Raw genomic sequence first — 17,551 nt, forward strand, 5'->3', positions numbered from 1 at the left:
AAAGTATGAAGGATTGGAATTCTGATCATGAAGTAAATTATGAGCCATGAGATGTACTGGTGAGAATAAATCGGAAATAGCTTCTGTTATAAACTTCAAATCTCCGAATTAAATTTTTCTAAAGGCCTGTTTCTAAAATCTGCAGCTTACGTTACAGCTTACTTTCAAAAAAAAAAAATAATAAATAAATAAAACACCCGTTGCGAAGAAACATATGTCTTCCAACATCCTACAGTATCTTATATATTCTGGACGAACTTGATCAGTTTACATTTCGCTTAGTAGTTAATACTACAACCAACAAGAGTTCCTTTTTTCAAATTTCCACCAACAAATTAATAAAACCAATAAAAACGAAATTTAAATTAACGAAAAAAAAAGCGCAACAGAAAAAATAATAAATAATAATAATAGCAATATTACAAGTAACAAAATCCGGATTGTATGGAATAGCGGTTAAGAGATAGTTTGTAAAATTCCGAGTGCACCCCATAATAACTTTCGCAAAATGGTTTTTTTCAAAAAGTCAAGAATTTTGAAATTTATAAAAAGAGTGTAATTTCAGAAAAGAACAAGTGAAACCACTCGCCTAGAAAGAGTCGGAAATGATGACAATGAAGTGGATTGATTATTAGAAGGAAAGGACAGTTAATTACAGCACAGCTGAAACAGATGAGAGTGAGTGAACGAGCAGTAGCTGAGGTCGAATGAACCACTTGCACATATACCTCGTAGACCCACCGTGAACAGACGACGACATCATGCATCGACCATCAACAGCAATACGACGAGTCTACTATATTTACTATATCCTGACTTAACTATGAAATACAGTTCAACACTTGATGGTTCCATACTGTCTCTGAATAAATTATAGATATAGCTGATTCATATGTTTAGTATGCTATAATAGCAACTTCTGATTTCATTTTCGAATAAACCAAAAAATGAAATAAAAATAGCAGTAAAACTATGACAGTGTGGCAAAAAGGAATGTGAGAGACTACATTTACATTTACTACATTTTACATTTTACACTACATTTACAGTAACAAGAGCAAAGAGGGCATAAAAAACTCAAAAAGAAAATTTTCGACAACAGCTAAAACATCAAATACTTACCAATGAAATGATTTGATAGATGATTAAACCGCTATAACAAACGAAAACTTGTCTTTAAATAACAGAAGAGATATGAAATATGATAGGTCATGATTGAGAGAGTGACTTTTTGTTTATAGTAATGATGGAAGGGGGGTACTGTAAAAAAGTAAATCTTTGAATAGGCTCATTGCTAATATTTTACCATCAGGCTATCATATATTACGGCTTTCCAACGTTTTTTAGCTGTAATGACTTGGTAGTTTATAGAGAAATATCCAATATGTTTACATTTTGCAGAAAATGGGTTTTGTAACTCGCTTTATGTTGTTCAAATGCAAATGGCCTTAGCTTTGGAAACCTCGAAAAATCATTTCGTCATTTCTCCAGTGCTGATAAACCAATAGGGTACTCGGATAGGGTTGTAAATCAGCAATCAGTTTCCACAGAGACACTAAGAACTGTATAACAATCATTTTTGTTAAACTAGCACCAAATCCAAAATTTAATTAGAAATGAAACCGTTTCAATTCTTCGTAAATTTCAATAATTCTCCATATTTAGATTTTTTTTTTGTCGCCTTTTTGTTGCATATTACTTTTTTCCAAACAATAAATTTTCACTATCTTCTCTCTTTCATGATGTGTGCAAAAACGGAGATCTCCTGTCAGCTTCAACTTCGCTTTAAGTAGTGTACGCTAATTTGTATCTTCCTTAATACTGTGTTCCAGTTTCTGCTTTTAGGCAAGTGATTTCAACTTCTGATGAAATGTAACCGGAACGTTGATGAATCAAAAGCTAGATAAAGGTTATATATATTTACCTCGGGAAGCGAGCTTAGAGATACCTTAATTTTGCGTAGATAATGTGCAATTCACAAGATTTATGTTTCATCACTAATAATAAAGTTTCCGAGAAAAATGTAATCAGTATAAATCCCATTGCTTCATTCTTTGTTGCTTTTTCGATCAAACACACTGCAATCTCTTTCCTTTCTTTCTTGAGTTACTTTCATTAATCCTGAAAGTATCCAGCATTTTCTTCTTCAACATTAGAAACTCTGTGTCACACTCCACACCCAAATTAAAACTTCTTTCATTTCAGAATTCCAATTTCAAATACACTTTACGACTACTCGGCAATGTTAGAAATCTTTTGTTGCATTTCTTTTTCATTTGAAATAGAGTTGATTATCCAATGAGATAGAAATTCGAAGCTTTTCTCAACAGTTTCTGCATGTTTTACTAAATTTCCCTCAAAATTTCTTATACTGCAAACCGTACAACTTTATGCTATGCCCAATAAAAGATCTGAATTCTCAATGTAGTTTTTTACCATCAAATTATGCATAAAATGACTAACTAAAAGCGTGATAGTAGAACCACGAAATTGCGTTCATTAATTCAACTTTTTTAAATAAAAGTCAAAAAACCTGCAAAAGAAGAAAAAGCAAATCTTCTTCTCTCATTGTGTTAGAAATAGAGGTTAACAATGATTATGATAAACAGAAAAGATACACAGAACAAGAAACTTGCAAAATTTAATGATGAAAGGCAGACATGCTCATCTTATGGAAATACAACCCAAGTTTCTAATCAGCACCATTCCTCTTTATGTCAACATGAAGTGTTCTAACTCTACACAAGATCCGTTATGTACTAACCTACTTCCTCATTTATACAGTTAAAGCAAACAGTACCTTGTGAAAGAGCTCTCCACAAGGCCAAAAATCCAGTGACACAGTAGAAATAGAGGAAATAATACCGCGGAGTGAGCCTACACTTTGAATTCTCCTTTGTTTTCTTTCGAGATGAGAACCGGTGTATAATATGCTACCTCCTACATCTTATCCGTCTTAGAATTGCGTTCAAGCAAGAACTTTCTTGTCATAAACTGTGGAAAAATGGGTATGAACAATGAGTAGAGAAGGATCAAATCTGTCGACCCTAACGAACTGAGAGGTCCATGATTTCCGGTACTATATGCTCCCAAATACTGGATTCCCCTCTAGATTAACCTATCACCCTGGCTTTTCCACTGTACTTTTTTCTTTCGAGGCTATATATGAATGGCAAAGAATCCTCAACAGGTTTCCACAAGACATTTCACTACTAATGAGATTTAAATGGTAATAACCTGATAAATCATTTACTGAGCTTGTCCCCATCAACCCACTTACACAACAATAATTTTATCACCGCTTCTAAAGCTTGAGCTTGACCCTTCAATACAAATAGCAAATCAGAATGAAGGATGCAATTCCACCCAATCCCCTCTACGAATAAAGTGACGACTACAACGTATCTTCAGGTCAAGTTAAAAAAGATTTCAACCATTCTTAAACATTCTTCTTGGAAGATTTTCTGAAGCAAATTACCTTTTGCAATAAACTTGCCAACTTTAAGAGCCACAGTAAACATAAAAACAATTCTCAAAATCCTAGAATAACCTTGTCTGTTTAGTGACAAAATATTTAAAGCCAAGAACATGTCAAGACGCTTATCAGAAAATCAACATTTCTGACAATATTCTAATGGTTCTCCAAATAATTCACTTACCATTCACCCCTTTATTGCAAAATGTCAGATAAACTAGACCAATCTCTCACTGATAAAGTCCCGTTTTCAGCACATTAAAAATTCTAGTTACAAAATTCCAGTTCAAACACTGTCAGTTGAAACTATTACAATAATACACTCGAAGGAAAATGGCAAAATACAGCATGCAAAGTTTTGAAACATTTTGAGGATGTGGTTTACAAATCTCCTTGTAATAAAGCATATTTTTAAGAGGCTCTGTAAACGCAAAAAAAGAAACTACTTCAGCACCCACTTTTTTTCACTGGAAATAGTTGCAAATCACAAATTAACAGTATTATTTTCATAGCATCGTAAGCAACATCGGGATATAAGACAATTAATTCTATGACGCAAATGAAATCCAGTACAAATATAAGTTATAAGAGAAGTATAAGAATAAGATAAGAACCAATGCACTTATTAATAGTTTCAACCAGCTCTGCTCTTTGAACAATGTTTACATAATAGACAAAGATAGCAAAAACAGAGAAATAATACATATATAACTGCAGCAGTAATCATCTTCATATGTGGTTTTTTTTAAAAACAAGCAAATATCAAAGTGAATATTAAAAACTTTTTTGATGATCAATTTAACTTTCGATATATCTCTCGCTTAGTAAAACAAACAAACTGTGGAGGCAAAAATTAATCTTCCACAGCTAACAATAAAGTATCAGAAAAACATTCCTGCTACACCTCCCATTTCTTGTTGCTCTTTAACAAATATTTCAAAATACTGATATATTATTGTTACTGCCAACAAGATGCCAGTACCGCTGCCGATTGCACCTTAAAATGTGTTAACCAATAATTAAACATTGTACACATGCCAGAATATTTCCTATCATGAAAGCGCTATATTATATTATAAACAGAAAGACTTAAGGAAGCAAAAAATTGCGACCAATCTTCGACTGGATTTGATTGCCATTGTGAAATTGAAAAGATTAGTAAGCAACATCAATAAGAAAACCGACAAAAAAAAAGTTTTGTTCCCCTTGAACAGTAAAGTTTGTCAGTTATCCAGGAGTTCGAAATTCATCCCTATAGAAATAGATAATAGACAGTCAGATAAGAATCAATACTGAAAATGAATATGCTCAAGACTCCAATATAGAAAAAAAAAAATACCCATAAAATCAGCAGTGACTGATAAAGCCCCAATACACAAACCACCAAATGCGGCTGCCGTTGGAATATATCGATTTAACTCATGAATCATTGACTTCTCACGATGGCCTCTCATAACCATTTGTTGTTCTTTCAACTGCTTTGCAACCTAAATTGTCCAAAAATAAACTGAACATAAAAATAAGAAATATAAAGCAATCTATATGTAAAGATCTCAGAATACAACTCACATCTTTCGCGCTACTCCCAGATACGTCTATCCATGTTTTCGAGAAGAACGCGCATGAACCTAACATAAAAACAATGTATACAATGCAGTGCATAGGATCCTCAATAACATGTGCTAGAGTTTCTGGGGGTGATAAATAATAACAAATGCCACCGGTTGGATAACTTCGATAGCCACCTGCATCCGACCACGTACCTAACAAATTGACCAGAATATTGCCTCCAAATTTTGCTGCCAGCATCTGAATTTCATATAATACATCTTTTAGAAAACATTCTCTACTCCATTGTCTGTTATGACTGCATAACAAAGCAAACTTAGAAGCATGAAATTAAAAACTGTTAAATATAAAAATAACAGAATCAACTTTACATTCCCACTGAAAATCATGTAATTTTTTGTTATTGATGTGTAAAGCTATATAAAGAAAAGTCACAAGTTAAATGAGAGAATCTTTAAGTATCTAGAGAAAGAATATATGATTTTATGAAGACCTTAAAAGCTGAAAGGGTATGTATTGCCTGCAGCATGAATTTCAATGGAAGTCAGTTTACCTGTGAAATTACATACAAATTAGAGACGAGAGCAGACTGCAAGATGATTGGTATGTTAGATGTATAAAAAAGTTTGATTGGATACGAACTATACTGTCCACGATACCGGGCACTCTTGATTGGTAAGTCAACTCGGAATCCCTACAAATAAAATATTTGTGTGTAGTCTTTGTTTTTTAAAAAATAGCTTTTGAATACATTGTCATAAATTCAATATGTTCTTAAAAGTGAAAATTAATGTATTAACTCTAGAAACATGAAAGAATTATGCAGCCAAAAGTGCAAAAAATATATTAAATAACCTGAAAATATATAACCACAGCAAATACAAGTACTGTGGCCATTAAGTTCATTAGATTTGGCAAGTTTGGTCGATAAAATGCTTCACGCAATGCTCGAATTTTATCGTTCCGGGTAGCAAGCAAGTGGAAAAGTGCAATAATCGCACCTTCAAATTCCGTTCCTCGACCAGTATTTAATGTAGCTGGTGAAAAAGCCTTCCAAACAATCGTCTCACATATGTTTGTTGCGATGAACAATGAAATACCCGAGCCTAGTCCATATCCTTTCTTAAATACGAGACCAATTAAATAAACTCAAAAATTTCGTAAACTGAACACTAACTAAGAATTAGCAAAAAGGAAAAAACGAATTATTTGCCTTTGACTAAGTTGCTACCTTAACAATCCAAAAACGTGATAATTCTGTTTAGAGCAAGAGTAGGGAAAAAACATCTACAACAAAGATTGACACATGAATCGTAGTGTGCATACCTGTAGTAACTCATCCAGAAGTAAAACAATGAGGCCAGCTACAACAAGTTGAATAACAATAAGCAAACAAATACCAGCACCAATTTCCGTAGGATCTCCATACAAGCCAGATGCCACATAAACAATTGCTTGTCCAATCGTAATTACCATACCAAATACTGAAACAAAGTAGTTCAAGGTAATTACAATGCTAACGATAGAACATCGCATCGGGAACTGCGCAGTAAAAGCACTAAGCAGGATTACGGTAACGATTATGAATACGATTTTAAACATTCGTTGTTCAAACAATAACAAGAAGTACTAACGATGAAATACTAAAAAAAAATTTCTCAACACACATTTTTGAGCGCCGTTGAAAAGTGCGCGTTCCTTTGGAGTATCTCCTACTTCAATGATTTTTGCGCCTGCTAATAACTGCATTATTAGACCAGATGTCACAATAGGTGAAATGCCAAGCTCCATAAGTGTTCCTCTGTTTGAAGCCAAAATGACTCGAAGCCAGTAAAATGGGTCTGCACTGTCTGTCGACATAATTCCTGTAAGAATCATAAGAAAAAACCTCCAATAGACTTGTAAAATTTAAAACTGCCACGTACAATTATATATCATCAAATGGTTAAAAAAAAAAAAAATTTACCAAACAAAGGTATTTGACAACAAACAAGAAATACGAATAATGTAATTGCTGTCCACAACATTTTTTCGCGAAATTGAATTTTTCTTTCAGGCTTTGACACTTCCGGTACGAAACCGCAAAAAGGCTTCACAAACTCCAAAAACTTTACTGAAACCAAATGAATGAACAAAACACATCCACTCTGACCATTCAGAAATTTTAAATTTTAGGTGAAAGGAAGCAAGCAGATCAATCATGACCTCACTTCTTTTAAACAAATCAACAGGGGACTCACTTTCCAAAAACTACGGTCAATTTTCGATGTGGCTGATAATTTTCAAATAAAAATTTCATATAAATGGATATCCAAAACTAAAGTTTTGAAATACTTACTAAATGATTGTTCATGAAAATAATCAATTGACTTAACATCCTCATTTTTTCTATATCCGGATTCATAAGTCTTTTTTCGCTTTGAAAGTATTACTTTTAAATTTAAGTAACAGCTAACCTATAAAGTATTGTCTTCTCTTGCAATGAGTCTTGCACGACCTAATTAAGTTTGTAATAGCCTAGAAGTGTGCCAGAGCACTAAATCATACGTACAGAAATACCAGGAGAAAAACAACTGTAATACATACTTCCCATTCTGAAGCGAGTTCCGTGAACGAAGCCAACTTTATGAGGATAAAACGTTTGCTGTGCGATGAAAACAGCTCCCAACAACTACTGATACGAGTGTAACTGTATTTCCTGAATATGTTGTCCTGAAAGTAATCCTTATTCATATTACTGCAGAATGTCCAAACCACTAAAATCATTCTTGAGAGCTGTCACAAAACAACAACTATGCCATCACCCAACCAAATGATACACACAGAACTAAAATGTCCTCACAACACGTGTCTAAATGTCCTCACTTCCACACAGCAATTTCATATCGTGTCTGCGAAAAACTGCAAAATTCCCAGTGTGGTTAAGGCTGCTGCAGCTAAATATTCTGTGATGGAAAGAAACGCAAATGGGGCGGTGATGGAGTTGCATAATCGAGAAATGGATGTAGTGAAGTGGTCGAGTGGTGTTCATTGTGTCATTTTTTTTTGTGACACAGTCTTTCGTGAAATAAAGGTTGTTAGTAAAAACTTAGTCGCAGGAAAATGTTGAAGAAGGCGACGCGGAATCGTAGGATTTTTATGCTGGATATATAGTTAATTTGAAATTTATGAAACATCTTTCCCACCATTGCAAATATTTCCTGTATGGCTAAGTGCTCAGGTTCGATTTTGCAGAAATTGAAATGATGGGATGACTCAAGTAAACATCAGACTGAACTCAGTAAAAGTCGACCAGGAGTTAAACAGTTATACTGTTTGAGAACTCAGAGATAAAGACTATTCCATAAGTAGTTGTGTTGGCCGATAGAAGTGGCTTGGTGTGTTTAAGACTTGAATTAAAAGACGTGGATCTAGGTAACTGTCTTTTCTGGAAGCATAGTGTTGGTTTATATTTCACAGACACAGTCCTAGTAGAATTTTATTCGAAAGACCGAGATCTCGAGTATTGTTTTATTCCCTGTTCTACCTAAATACTCATTTCCAAACATGGAATTAGCTGTGTAGTCAGACATACATTTTCTATTAATCTGTTTTCCTTCGCCATTAGTGGGACTTCACCATTTCGGTTTTCAATACTGCCAGTATCTTTCTTCTGATTTTGGAATTTTTAAAAAGACATGAAATAATCCAATGACCACTATTCCGAAATGCTTTGCACTGTATTTATCCAATGATGTGTTCAAAATTTCCGCCATTTAACTGGATAACTGGATTGTTGTCTCCCTCTCCCTCCTGACGTCATATTTTCATATTGCTTCACAGAAGTATTGTATTCACGATAATATGAGACATTATATGTAGCTCAACCCACTTGGAAAAGTTATGTCGATGTATTGTGTCTCCGACACATCACTACTGCTTCTATACATAAAATCTAGCTCCAGAAATAATTTTATTTGACCTTTTCCCTGTTATTTTTGCAACAAATACTAGCAAAAAAGTATAATATGGTCCTATGTTTGATTCTTTCGTAAATGTCGCGACATTGCAAAGTTTTTCAAATGCTTTCCTCATTCCGCCTGCATGGATGTCGACTGGCTTACAATATTTTTCGTTTAACTTCATCTCCCGAAACTTGTTTGACAGCATAATATTTTTCGAGTTCAAGGCAAACATGATTAAAGCAATATCCAAGCACTATGAAATGCGCAGATATCGCATAATAATAAAGTAACCTAAAATCATTTCGGATTACTTCAGATTATTATGTAATTTAAGTGCTTTTGTTTATTTAACTGCAAATCGTTCCATCGTTTTTTTTTTTTTTGGTTAGGAATTTAACATGTCGGTGATGTCAGCATCCGCTTGCTAGAAAGAGATATAGTTCCGTATGGAATTTTTTTGTTGTGCCTATTTAAAAAAAAAAAAAAAAAAAAACACTGAACTCTACCTGTTGGGCAAATTTAGGGTGAATTGCATAATTGTACCAACCAAATTGATACACAAACGTTTAAAAATAATAATTCCGATTTCTCTTCGACTGAGAAAGAAAAATACACCCATGATTCCTGAAATAAATTTTGCAGCTGTACAATTCTTACTACTTTCGAAGCGCATCTGACCCACTAACGAATTAATTTAATTTCCTACTTGCTTTGCGTAAAATCTGTGCTTGGCAAGTTCTCTATTTCTGCTTTGAATTCCAAATTCTATCTCACTTTTACTTTGCAAATATTGCTCAGTGCCAGCAATTTTTCTTCAAAATTTTAGTACGTATTTGGCTCTATTTTCATTAAAAGTGGTTAGATGGTTTGCACCGTCGAACATGAAAAAGAAAATTTTACCAGGCACAACAGTAACTGTCATTGAAAAAGCGATAAGCCGTCGTTCTCCTCTGGGCCCCAGAAAATTTCGGATTTTGCTGTAGAAAGTAGTTTTAGATATTGCTACTCCAAACCATTCCATGCATATTTCAAGACTGTTAAGTAAAACCCAGTAAAAATAGTTTGAAGAAGTTCCGTGCCACGCAAGTACGAATAGAAATACAGTTCCCAGTGCTCCGAAACGACGTAATACAAAATACTTGCTGCTTGGATCACCTGATACTGGTATATATAACTGGAACAGCAGAAGCTATTCAAAAAATTAGGATTATTTCCATCAGGGATGTGAATATTGTACCTACGGTTGGACATGGATCTCCTGTTTAACGATTAATTGTTTTTTGAAGAGTTTGCTAAATTTTTTGGAAATGCAAACCTGTTTTTTGAGGAATACGTAAAGACCTCTATCAAAGCTGCGCCACATCTGTGAATAGTTGCTGATACGAGATATGCAAATGGGTCCAGCTGGGGGTTTCATACCATCAGCAAAGGCGAACCAAGACGGAATTCCGAATATCAACAAATATTTCATATAGAATAATTTGCCATTGACATACGATATACTCGCTACTGTAAGGATTACAATCAATTACAGTAGCCAAATTCGTAATCATGTTCTTGACTACATAATAAGTAACAATTACAATTACTACAAAAACAGCAATAATAGGAGTCACAACGACGGTAATGAAATAATCATGGTAACATTAACTAAAATAATCATGGTGGCGGTAATACCTGAAAATAATAACAATGTAATAACAAAACTTAGTAGAAAATAACAACAATAATACGAATAATCATAACAGCAATAAATGAAAATAATAGTATTCCATGATTTGTACGTATGTTTGTGCCTGTCATTGTTTACACTTCGTGATTCATCCACTACAATCCAGTAAGATTAGTCAGTAAGAAATGTGACATAACAAACTTTTCCTTAGATAACAAATACAAAGCTGAGTTTCACAGAGAACTTACTTTCATACTCATTAAGAGTATCGAATAAAGCTGGACCGATGACAAGAACTGCGTGAACATGGATGAAGTGTAATATTATTTCGAATGCTATGAACCAGACTATAATACGTACCAAGCGTATCATTAAAATTCTGAAAAGATCTCAACTTCATCTTTTACTTCATATAAAACTATATGCAACTACTAAATTTCCACTGGAAAAATGAAACAAAACATGCAGAAATAGTTTGAAAATGTATAACAAATAATATTTTTTTACTTGTATAATTAAATGATACAGGACATAAAATATATAAAAGCCTAAAGAATAACCGATTATGAGATTTGTTTTATTGATTTCTCGTGTTTTGTCTGTTAGAAATAGGAAAATAGGTCCATCTTTCATTTAAAATTTTAAAATATCCATTAAGAAAACAATCTCTGTTAAAGATATTTTCATGCTTTGAAAGTTTTTGTTTCTTTTTTGTAATGAAAATGATAGGAAAAAATTAGTGAGTAATGAAATGAACTGTTAGATATTGTTTAATCTTCCGAATGAGATAAGCATTCATTTTCACTAGAATTTCAGTACGTCACATTCCTTAAACGCAATGCAGCTTTTGAAATATTTTAGTAGGTTTCAAATAAAAAATCCTCTGGAATTTTTCTTTTTAAATTATAATAAAAACTGTTAAAGTCAATATTTAAAATCTTTTTTAGTTAAGAGGGTTCATCATGAGTCACTGTTAGCTTAATACCAGAGAATGAATAATAGTGGAAATGATCAAAGCAAGGAAAACATCCATTTAGAAATCATTGAGTTTCCCTTCAATACCAGTGTTTTATGCAAATCAACATTTGTACAACAATGTCCGTTTTTCTACATCTTATTATAATGCGATCAAATAAGGTTTTCAAAAAGTGAGTTTTTGTAAATAAATATTTTTTTTTAGTATCATTTTTTTTAGTATCCTGGATGACATCCTATTTGATCAAAATCCTCAAAAAATATTGTTAGAGTTGTTGAAATATAAAATTTTTGATCTATACAAATTCTAACATAGAATGATGTAAAATTTGTGAGTTACTAGCAAATTTTTTACTCTCTGTTTATATTGTGAACTGTTAACTGTCGCACTAATTCGAGAATTCCGCATAAAGTAGTCATCAGCTGGAATTTACGAATCTTTCAAATTAAGTAATCATTCTTCTTTTTAAGTCCAAAAATCTTTCTTGCGCATAGCTATTTGTTTGACTGTTGAGAAAAAATGGATGTATATCAAAAATCAAAAAAAAAAAAAACCTGTAATTTATGCATTTCATGGAACCATTTTCAATCTCTGTCATTTCTGCATCAAAATCATTGAATAAAACAATTAGAACAATTGAGTATGGTGGATAAAATATGTATTGAATATAACGGAAAAATAGTGAAGAACTGACGCTTATCTCCTTTGTTCGTGATAAATAAATGCAAAAATTAAGAATCTATAAAATGAACAGGTCATTTTCTGAAAAAATAGTCCTTAGATTTCAAAAAGGTGTAAAGTGGGTGAAGACAAAAATTTGAATGAAAACAGAGCTAACCTTCACAGTGCTATAAAGGTAATAATTGAATTCTCTGTAATAAACATCTTCAACTTTACTGAAATTTATGATTGAATGAATTTTGACTATCAACATTATAAGGGTAAACCAGTAAACTAGTTCACTACGCCAATAGTTTGCTATAATACCCATTACGACAGCCAACGTGAACACAATTACAACGCAAGTCGCACTGAAATTTATTTTATTATAGTATTTTAGCGAAAACAGATTGAAGTATAATTTTCAGTAGGAAGATATCGGTATGTTTTTTTTTCGCTAATGCTTAGAAATTGAAATGTAATTTCAATTTAGAAGCAATTTAAAGCTCAAAAATTCTGAAGAAGAATTATTTCTAGCTACCATTCCAACCTTGTGAAAAAGATCTCTGCAACAATCCAAAATGCCAACAATAAACACTGCGATAACTTCTTTGGCAGAAGGACTGGACAAATTTTGAACAGCACTGAAATAAATCACTGGTGTAATTTTGACAACTTTCAGTGAGAAAACAAAAGAAAAAACATAAAAAAATATAAACAAAAAAAAATTAGAAGTGTGTTGTGTAAAACAAATTAAATTACCCATATGTAAAGTATTGATAATCAATATTCTGCTTAGCGATTTGCTGTAAAATTCCCATTCAGCATCGGTATGATCTCTTTGATAACCATTTATATATCTGAAATTATGCGTTATTCAAACGAATGATATTTATGCTATTACTGGATTTTAAGGATTTATAATAGTTAAGAATAATTTTGATTCATTCATATTTAATGATAATTGTACTCTACTCTCCAGCGAAAGGTTTAAAAAATTTCGCGGTGGATTAGGGCGCGTATCCAAATGTAGCGCACCAATACCTAGTACTTCGATTTTCCATCCTTTAATTAGTCAATTTTGCTCATGGAGATTTCTTGTTTTAAGGGATAGAATTCGAATTTTACACTTTAAAATCGTACTCGCTAGCTTTCAGAACTATTTTGTGGCGAAAAGTGGAAGAGACATTCCATGCGACGTAAAATGCAGCGAAGGAATGTACTATCCAAACCAAAAAACAAATGGTGATTTCGACTGTAGGTAAGCGCGCTACCATATTTCTACTTGGCATTACCACCAATTATTGGATTGTTTATTCATTCGTTGTAACGCACATGCAACAATAATCATTACTTTACGCACAGGGAACAATACGAATCGCACACTCTTTCATTTCGTTTTCAAAATAATTGAACTATCATGGACTTTTTGCATTACTCCAACTCAGGTATAGTTTAAGGTTTGAAGGAAATACCTTGTAATCTCTTAAACTGATGCAGACTTTATACTAAATTCTAATTTTTTTAGGAGTAATCAATAAACATGCATGCAAAATTCTTATAAAAATTCAATCATTTATGCCAAAACTTATTAATCAATTATAGAAAGTTCCTAATGATCCAAATTCCTGATTATTTCAGTTGTGTTCTACGGATAACTCCTAAAAACATCTTGTATTTTATCATTGAACCATACTATACATCTGTATCAGCTACATTACAATAGCATTATAATTTGTAATACATATATCAAATATGCCGTATTGTAACTGAATAATTGAACTGATGTAAAAAAAAAAAAAAGATAACTGTTCTTTTAAAGAACAAAGATTTGTCAACAACTGAAAAAACTAGCAATTAAATTGAGCGAAATCGAATTTAAAGAATAAAATCAGATCAAGAAGAATGTGGTCACATGCCAATAATAAATAAAACGCCCATATTTTAGGCAAGCGACAATAAAAGCAGCTGTTGGCTGAACATTCAATCTTCTTGAATATAGCACTATAGAGAATGAAATGATTCACGAAGCAAACCGTTGACACTTAATGCAATGACATTTAATAATCCACAGTGTATTGAAATCACAAATGCAAGTGGTGTCTGATGCGAAATAGTAATATCTGATGAAAAGGATAGATAAATGACAATCAATTACTACATTGCTAACTGCATCACAACGCTCAAAGTAGTGAATTAGCATCTCAAATGATTGTTCTTTTTTTCCTCGGTTCCATCAAAGATAGCGAACTATTGTTATAATTTGTTTGACAGTGCATTACCTGAACATGCAATCATCTAAATCCACAGACTGATTTCATTAAATCCCATGACTGCTTTTTGAAAAGGCCCTGATGCACCCTCTTATCTTACCTGGAAATATTTGGTCCCTATAGAAAAAACTTTAGTAGCTTTGTTTTAGAAGATCAAGCTATCCTTGATGACTGCTCATCTACTTTACAACTTCTAAGTTGTAAAAATAGATGAAGAAAAAATGTCACCATAGTCACAAAAAATGGAAATGTTGCTGACGTGTATATCGTTGAAAGTTCACAATATTCACAGTCCACGCATTTTCACGATTAACTGAATACGTTGAAATTATTATTAATGCCATTCATGTGGATTCATCACTTTAAATCTTAATCTTTAAGCAAAATTCACTTCATTATATTTCTAAAATTAACTTTATGAACACTTTTGGATTGCCAAGAAACAAAGCTTGAAATGCTGCTGTGTATTCTTCAAATCAACAATTTCTTGGTCGGACGATATCAGCATCATTATTCGTAGCAGTTCCAAAAACATATGAAGTAATCGTCTGGAAAATTTCCCTTTTCCTTCTATGACTAAAAAATAACTCCAAATATTAATTGCATAAGTAACATGTATGCACAATATATCAAAAAAAAAAAAGAAATAAAGAACTGAAATGTATAACAAGAAATAGAAACACAAGCTTTTCTTTAAAAGAACAAAGTTATAAAGAAAATTGTCTTTCTTCATTTCACCAATTTACAGTTTAAAACAAAAAATCCGTCTGTCACTGATTCCAACCAATCATATTTTCAACAGAGATGCTCCGCTTTACTTCGATATGAAATATATGTCAAACAAAGTGTCTAACAATCATGTCCAACCATTCTATTTATTACAGTTGTCTATGTCATCACGCAAAGACAATATATCAAATAGTAAAACAGACCTGCAGTTGTGCCAGCAAATAAATGTCGAAAGATTGATTAATCATTGTTAACAAAATGGGTCATTTGGAACGTCGACTGACGACACGCATCACAGCACATATAATCAGTTGAAATTGAAATTGCCTACTACTGGCTCCGTTACCGTTACATACACAATAAGCAGGAAAAATGAAAACATTAACGTTGTTATTTGGTTATTTTTAAGAATAATCAAAAATTTTAAATCTCCTCAAGTAAATGAATTGCGAATTGTGTCAGTAAATACCGCTCAAAAGATCTGTCAAACCCATACGAATAAAACAAATAAATCAACTAAATAATTTGCACAAATTCGGATAGATCTGTGATACGTTTGCGACAAGCAGACTTATTGATGTTAATGATAGCATTGATAACGCTGCGACATTTTTCTGCTTTAAAAACATTCAAACCATGGAAAGTTTTCGAAGGCCTATTCCAAGGTTTATTGAAAGACTAAACAATTCGCACACATTGGGATAAGAACCTAGTCGACGATTCATTGTTTCCAAGGTTATTCTTGAAATTCCCTGCACCAGATAAGAAAACTGGATTAATCTTCAAATATGTTTAAAATACTTCTCAGTACAAAATCCGGGCCAAAGGAAACCAACTTGTTTCAGAAAAGCTGAAGATGATTTCTCCAGAGATGGACAATGTAACACTGTTCGCCAAATATGTAAAGGAAGAGGGGAGATGAGCACATGAGCCAAGAGTAAATAGAATCGAGCATTTATTAGCAGACCATGCAACACACATCAAGGATAAAACCAAACAAAAGAAACAGCTGTATTATATCCACATTTAGAAGAATAGTGAATCTTATATTATTATTATTATGAAAGAACGATGTAGTTGACGAAGTGGCATAACCGAAGTTTAACAATATAGTAAATGGTCAGCAGTATGCATGTGACACTATTTTGCCTTGATTTAAAGTTTCAATAGCAAAACTGGTTGTTAATAATGCATGAAAGCATGAATTATAGGGACCAAAAAAACCAGCCTAAAAAAGAAAGCCTACAGTAAGCAACATTTATCAACAATCAGAGCAAAGGCGCAAAACAGTGCATTAAATAATATAAAAGACAACGCAACCATTAAGGACTCCTTGATAAAACACCATATGTTTTGAACAACAGCGCCTAAAATATAGTTTTGATCATGATAAAGAACTAAATAAACTAAAAAAAAAAAGAAAACGAGTATTCTCTTGCAATGCTATAAAACGAGTATTATAACCTGCATATGATAAAAGATTCAATCCCAAATGTAGCCTTGGATGGAGAAAATAACCAACAGCAGCATATACAGAAGAAAGCTAAAACTAATTCAGTCAATAATTTGTTAGTGGAATAGAAATAACTGTTCAAAAACTGTCTTTTAATTAAACTTAGCTGGTTAAAAGATAATTTTTTCTTGAGGAAACAGTGTTTCTCTGATTTATATTAAATGCTTCTATAACTTCACGACTTCTGAAAAAAATCTATGTACATGTAACCTGAAAAACCTTTTTACATGCAGATAACATGTAAAGAATGATCCAAGGCCAGATAATATTCTCTATCATCAAAAAGGAAACTGCCAATCGCATAACCAATCCTAAAATTAAAGTGATGCAGTTGAAAAAAAAGGATTTGTGTTACAGAAACAGAATTTATCTAATTACAAAACTTGTTTTGTAATTTCAAACAACCATTAATTTAAACATTCTCGCACAAAGATTTTCAAACAACCATTAATTTAAACATTCTCGCACAAAGATTTTCAAACTTCAGATTCCAGCAAAAGGAGAAAAGTGCTCTCACATAAGCTGCACGGAACATACCAACAAGTAAAGCTTTCCACAAACGATTCACTGACGTACACGAAAAAGATGACAGTATCAATTTAATTGCCGTGTCTTCACCATTATTTTCATTCATGAAATCATCGAAAGATACAATGAAATATGCAGTAAGGATATAAGCATAGGGAAATTTAATGAAATTATTAATAAAAAATTAATAAATGGACATATATCTGGCCAAA

General features: G+C 32.6%; 3 protein-coding genes across 3 annotated transcripts; all 3 read right to left on the minus strand.

Annotated features, from left to right (window-relative positions):
* Nucleotides 1–4,356: 4,356 nt before the first annotated feature.
* Nucleotides 4,357–7,637, minus strand: Bm13841 (Uncharacterized protein; the record flags this gene model as incomplete). Its single annotated transcript, XM_001899135.1, has 9 exons — nt 4,357–4,472; nt 4,815–4,962; nt 5,045–5,284; nt 5,598–5,738; nt 5,900–6,166; nt 6,371–6,528; nt 6,712–6,909; nt 7,011–7,157; nt 7,631–7,637. The coding sequence occupies 9 exons, from the start codon at nt 7,635–7,637 to the stop codon at nt 4,357–4,359; spliced, it is 1,422 nt and encodes a 473-aa protein (XP_001899170.1).
* A 1,506-nt stretch (nt 7,638–9,143) lies between these two features.
* Bma-hhat-2 (Uncharacterized protein) lies at nt 9,144–13,588 on the minus strand (the record flags this gene model as incomplete). Its single annotated transcript, XM_001899134.2, has 10 exons — nt 9,144–9,279; nt 9,495–9,612; nt 9,889–10,162; nt 10,304–10,497; nt 10,909–11,039; nt 12,191–12,375; nt 12,475–12,667; nt 12,847–12,940; nt 13,059–13,156; nt 13,440–13,588. 10 exons carry the CDS (start codon nt 13,586–13,588, stop codon nt 9,144–9,146), a joined length of 1,572 nt encoding a protein of 523 aa, XP_001899169.2.
* Nucleotides 13,589–16,540: 2,952 nt separating this feature from the next.
* Bm9621 (Uncharacterized protein) lies at nt 16,541–17,445 on the minus strand (the record flags this gene model as incomplete). The annotated part of the gene is made up of 4 exons (XM_043073844.1): nt 16,541–16,665; nt 16,763–16,841; nt 17,022–17,122; nt 17,349–17,445. 4 exons carry the CDS (start codon nt 17,443–17,445, stop codon nt 16,541–16,543), a joined length of 402 nt encoding a protein of 133 aa, XP_042929778.1.
* Nucleotides 17,446–17,551: the final 106 nt, after the last annotated feature.

The sequence above is a fragment of the Brugia malayi genome (assembly GCF_000002995.4).
Source record: "Brugia malayi strain FR3 genome assembly, contig: Bm_v4_ChrX_scaffold_001, whole genome shotgun sequence".
Taxonomy (NCBI): Eukaryota; Metazoa; Nematoda; class Chromadorea; order Rhabditida; family Onchocercidae; genus Brugia; species Brugia malayi.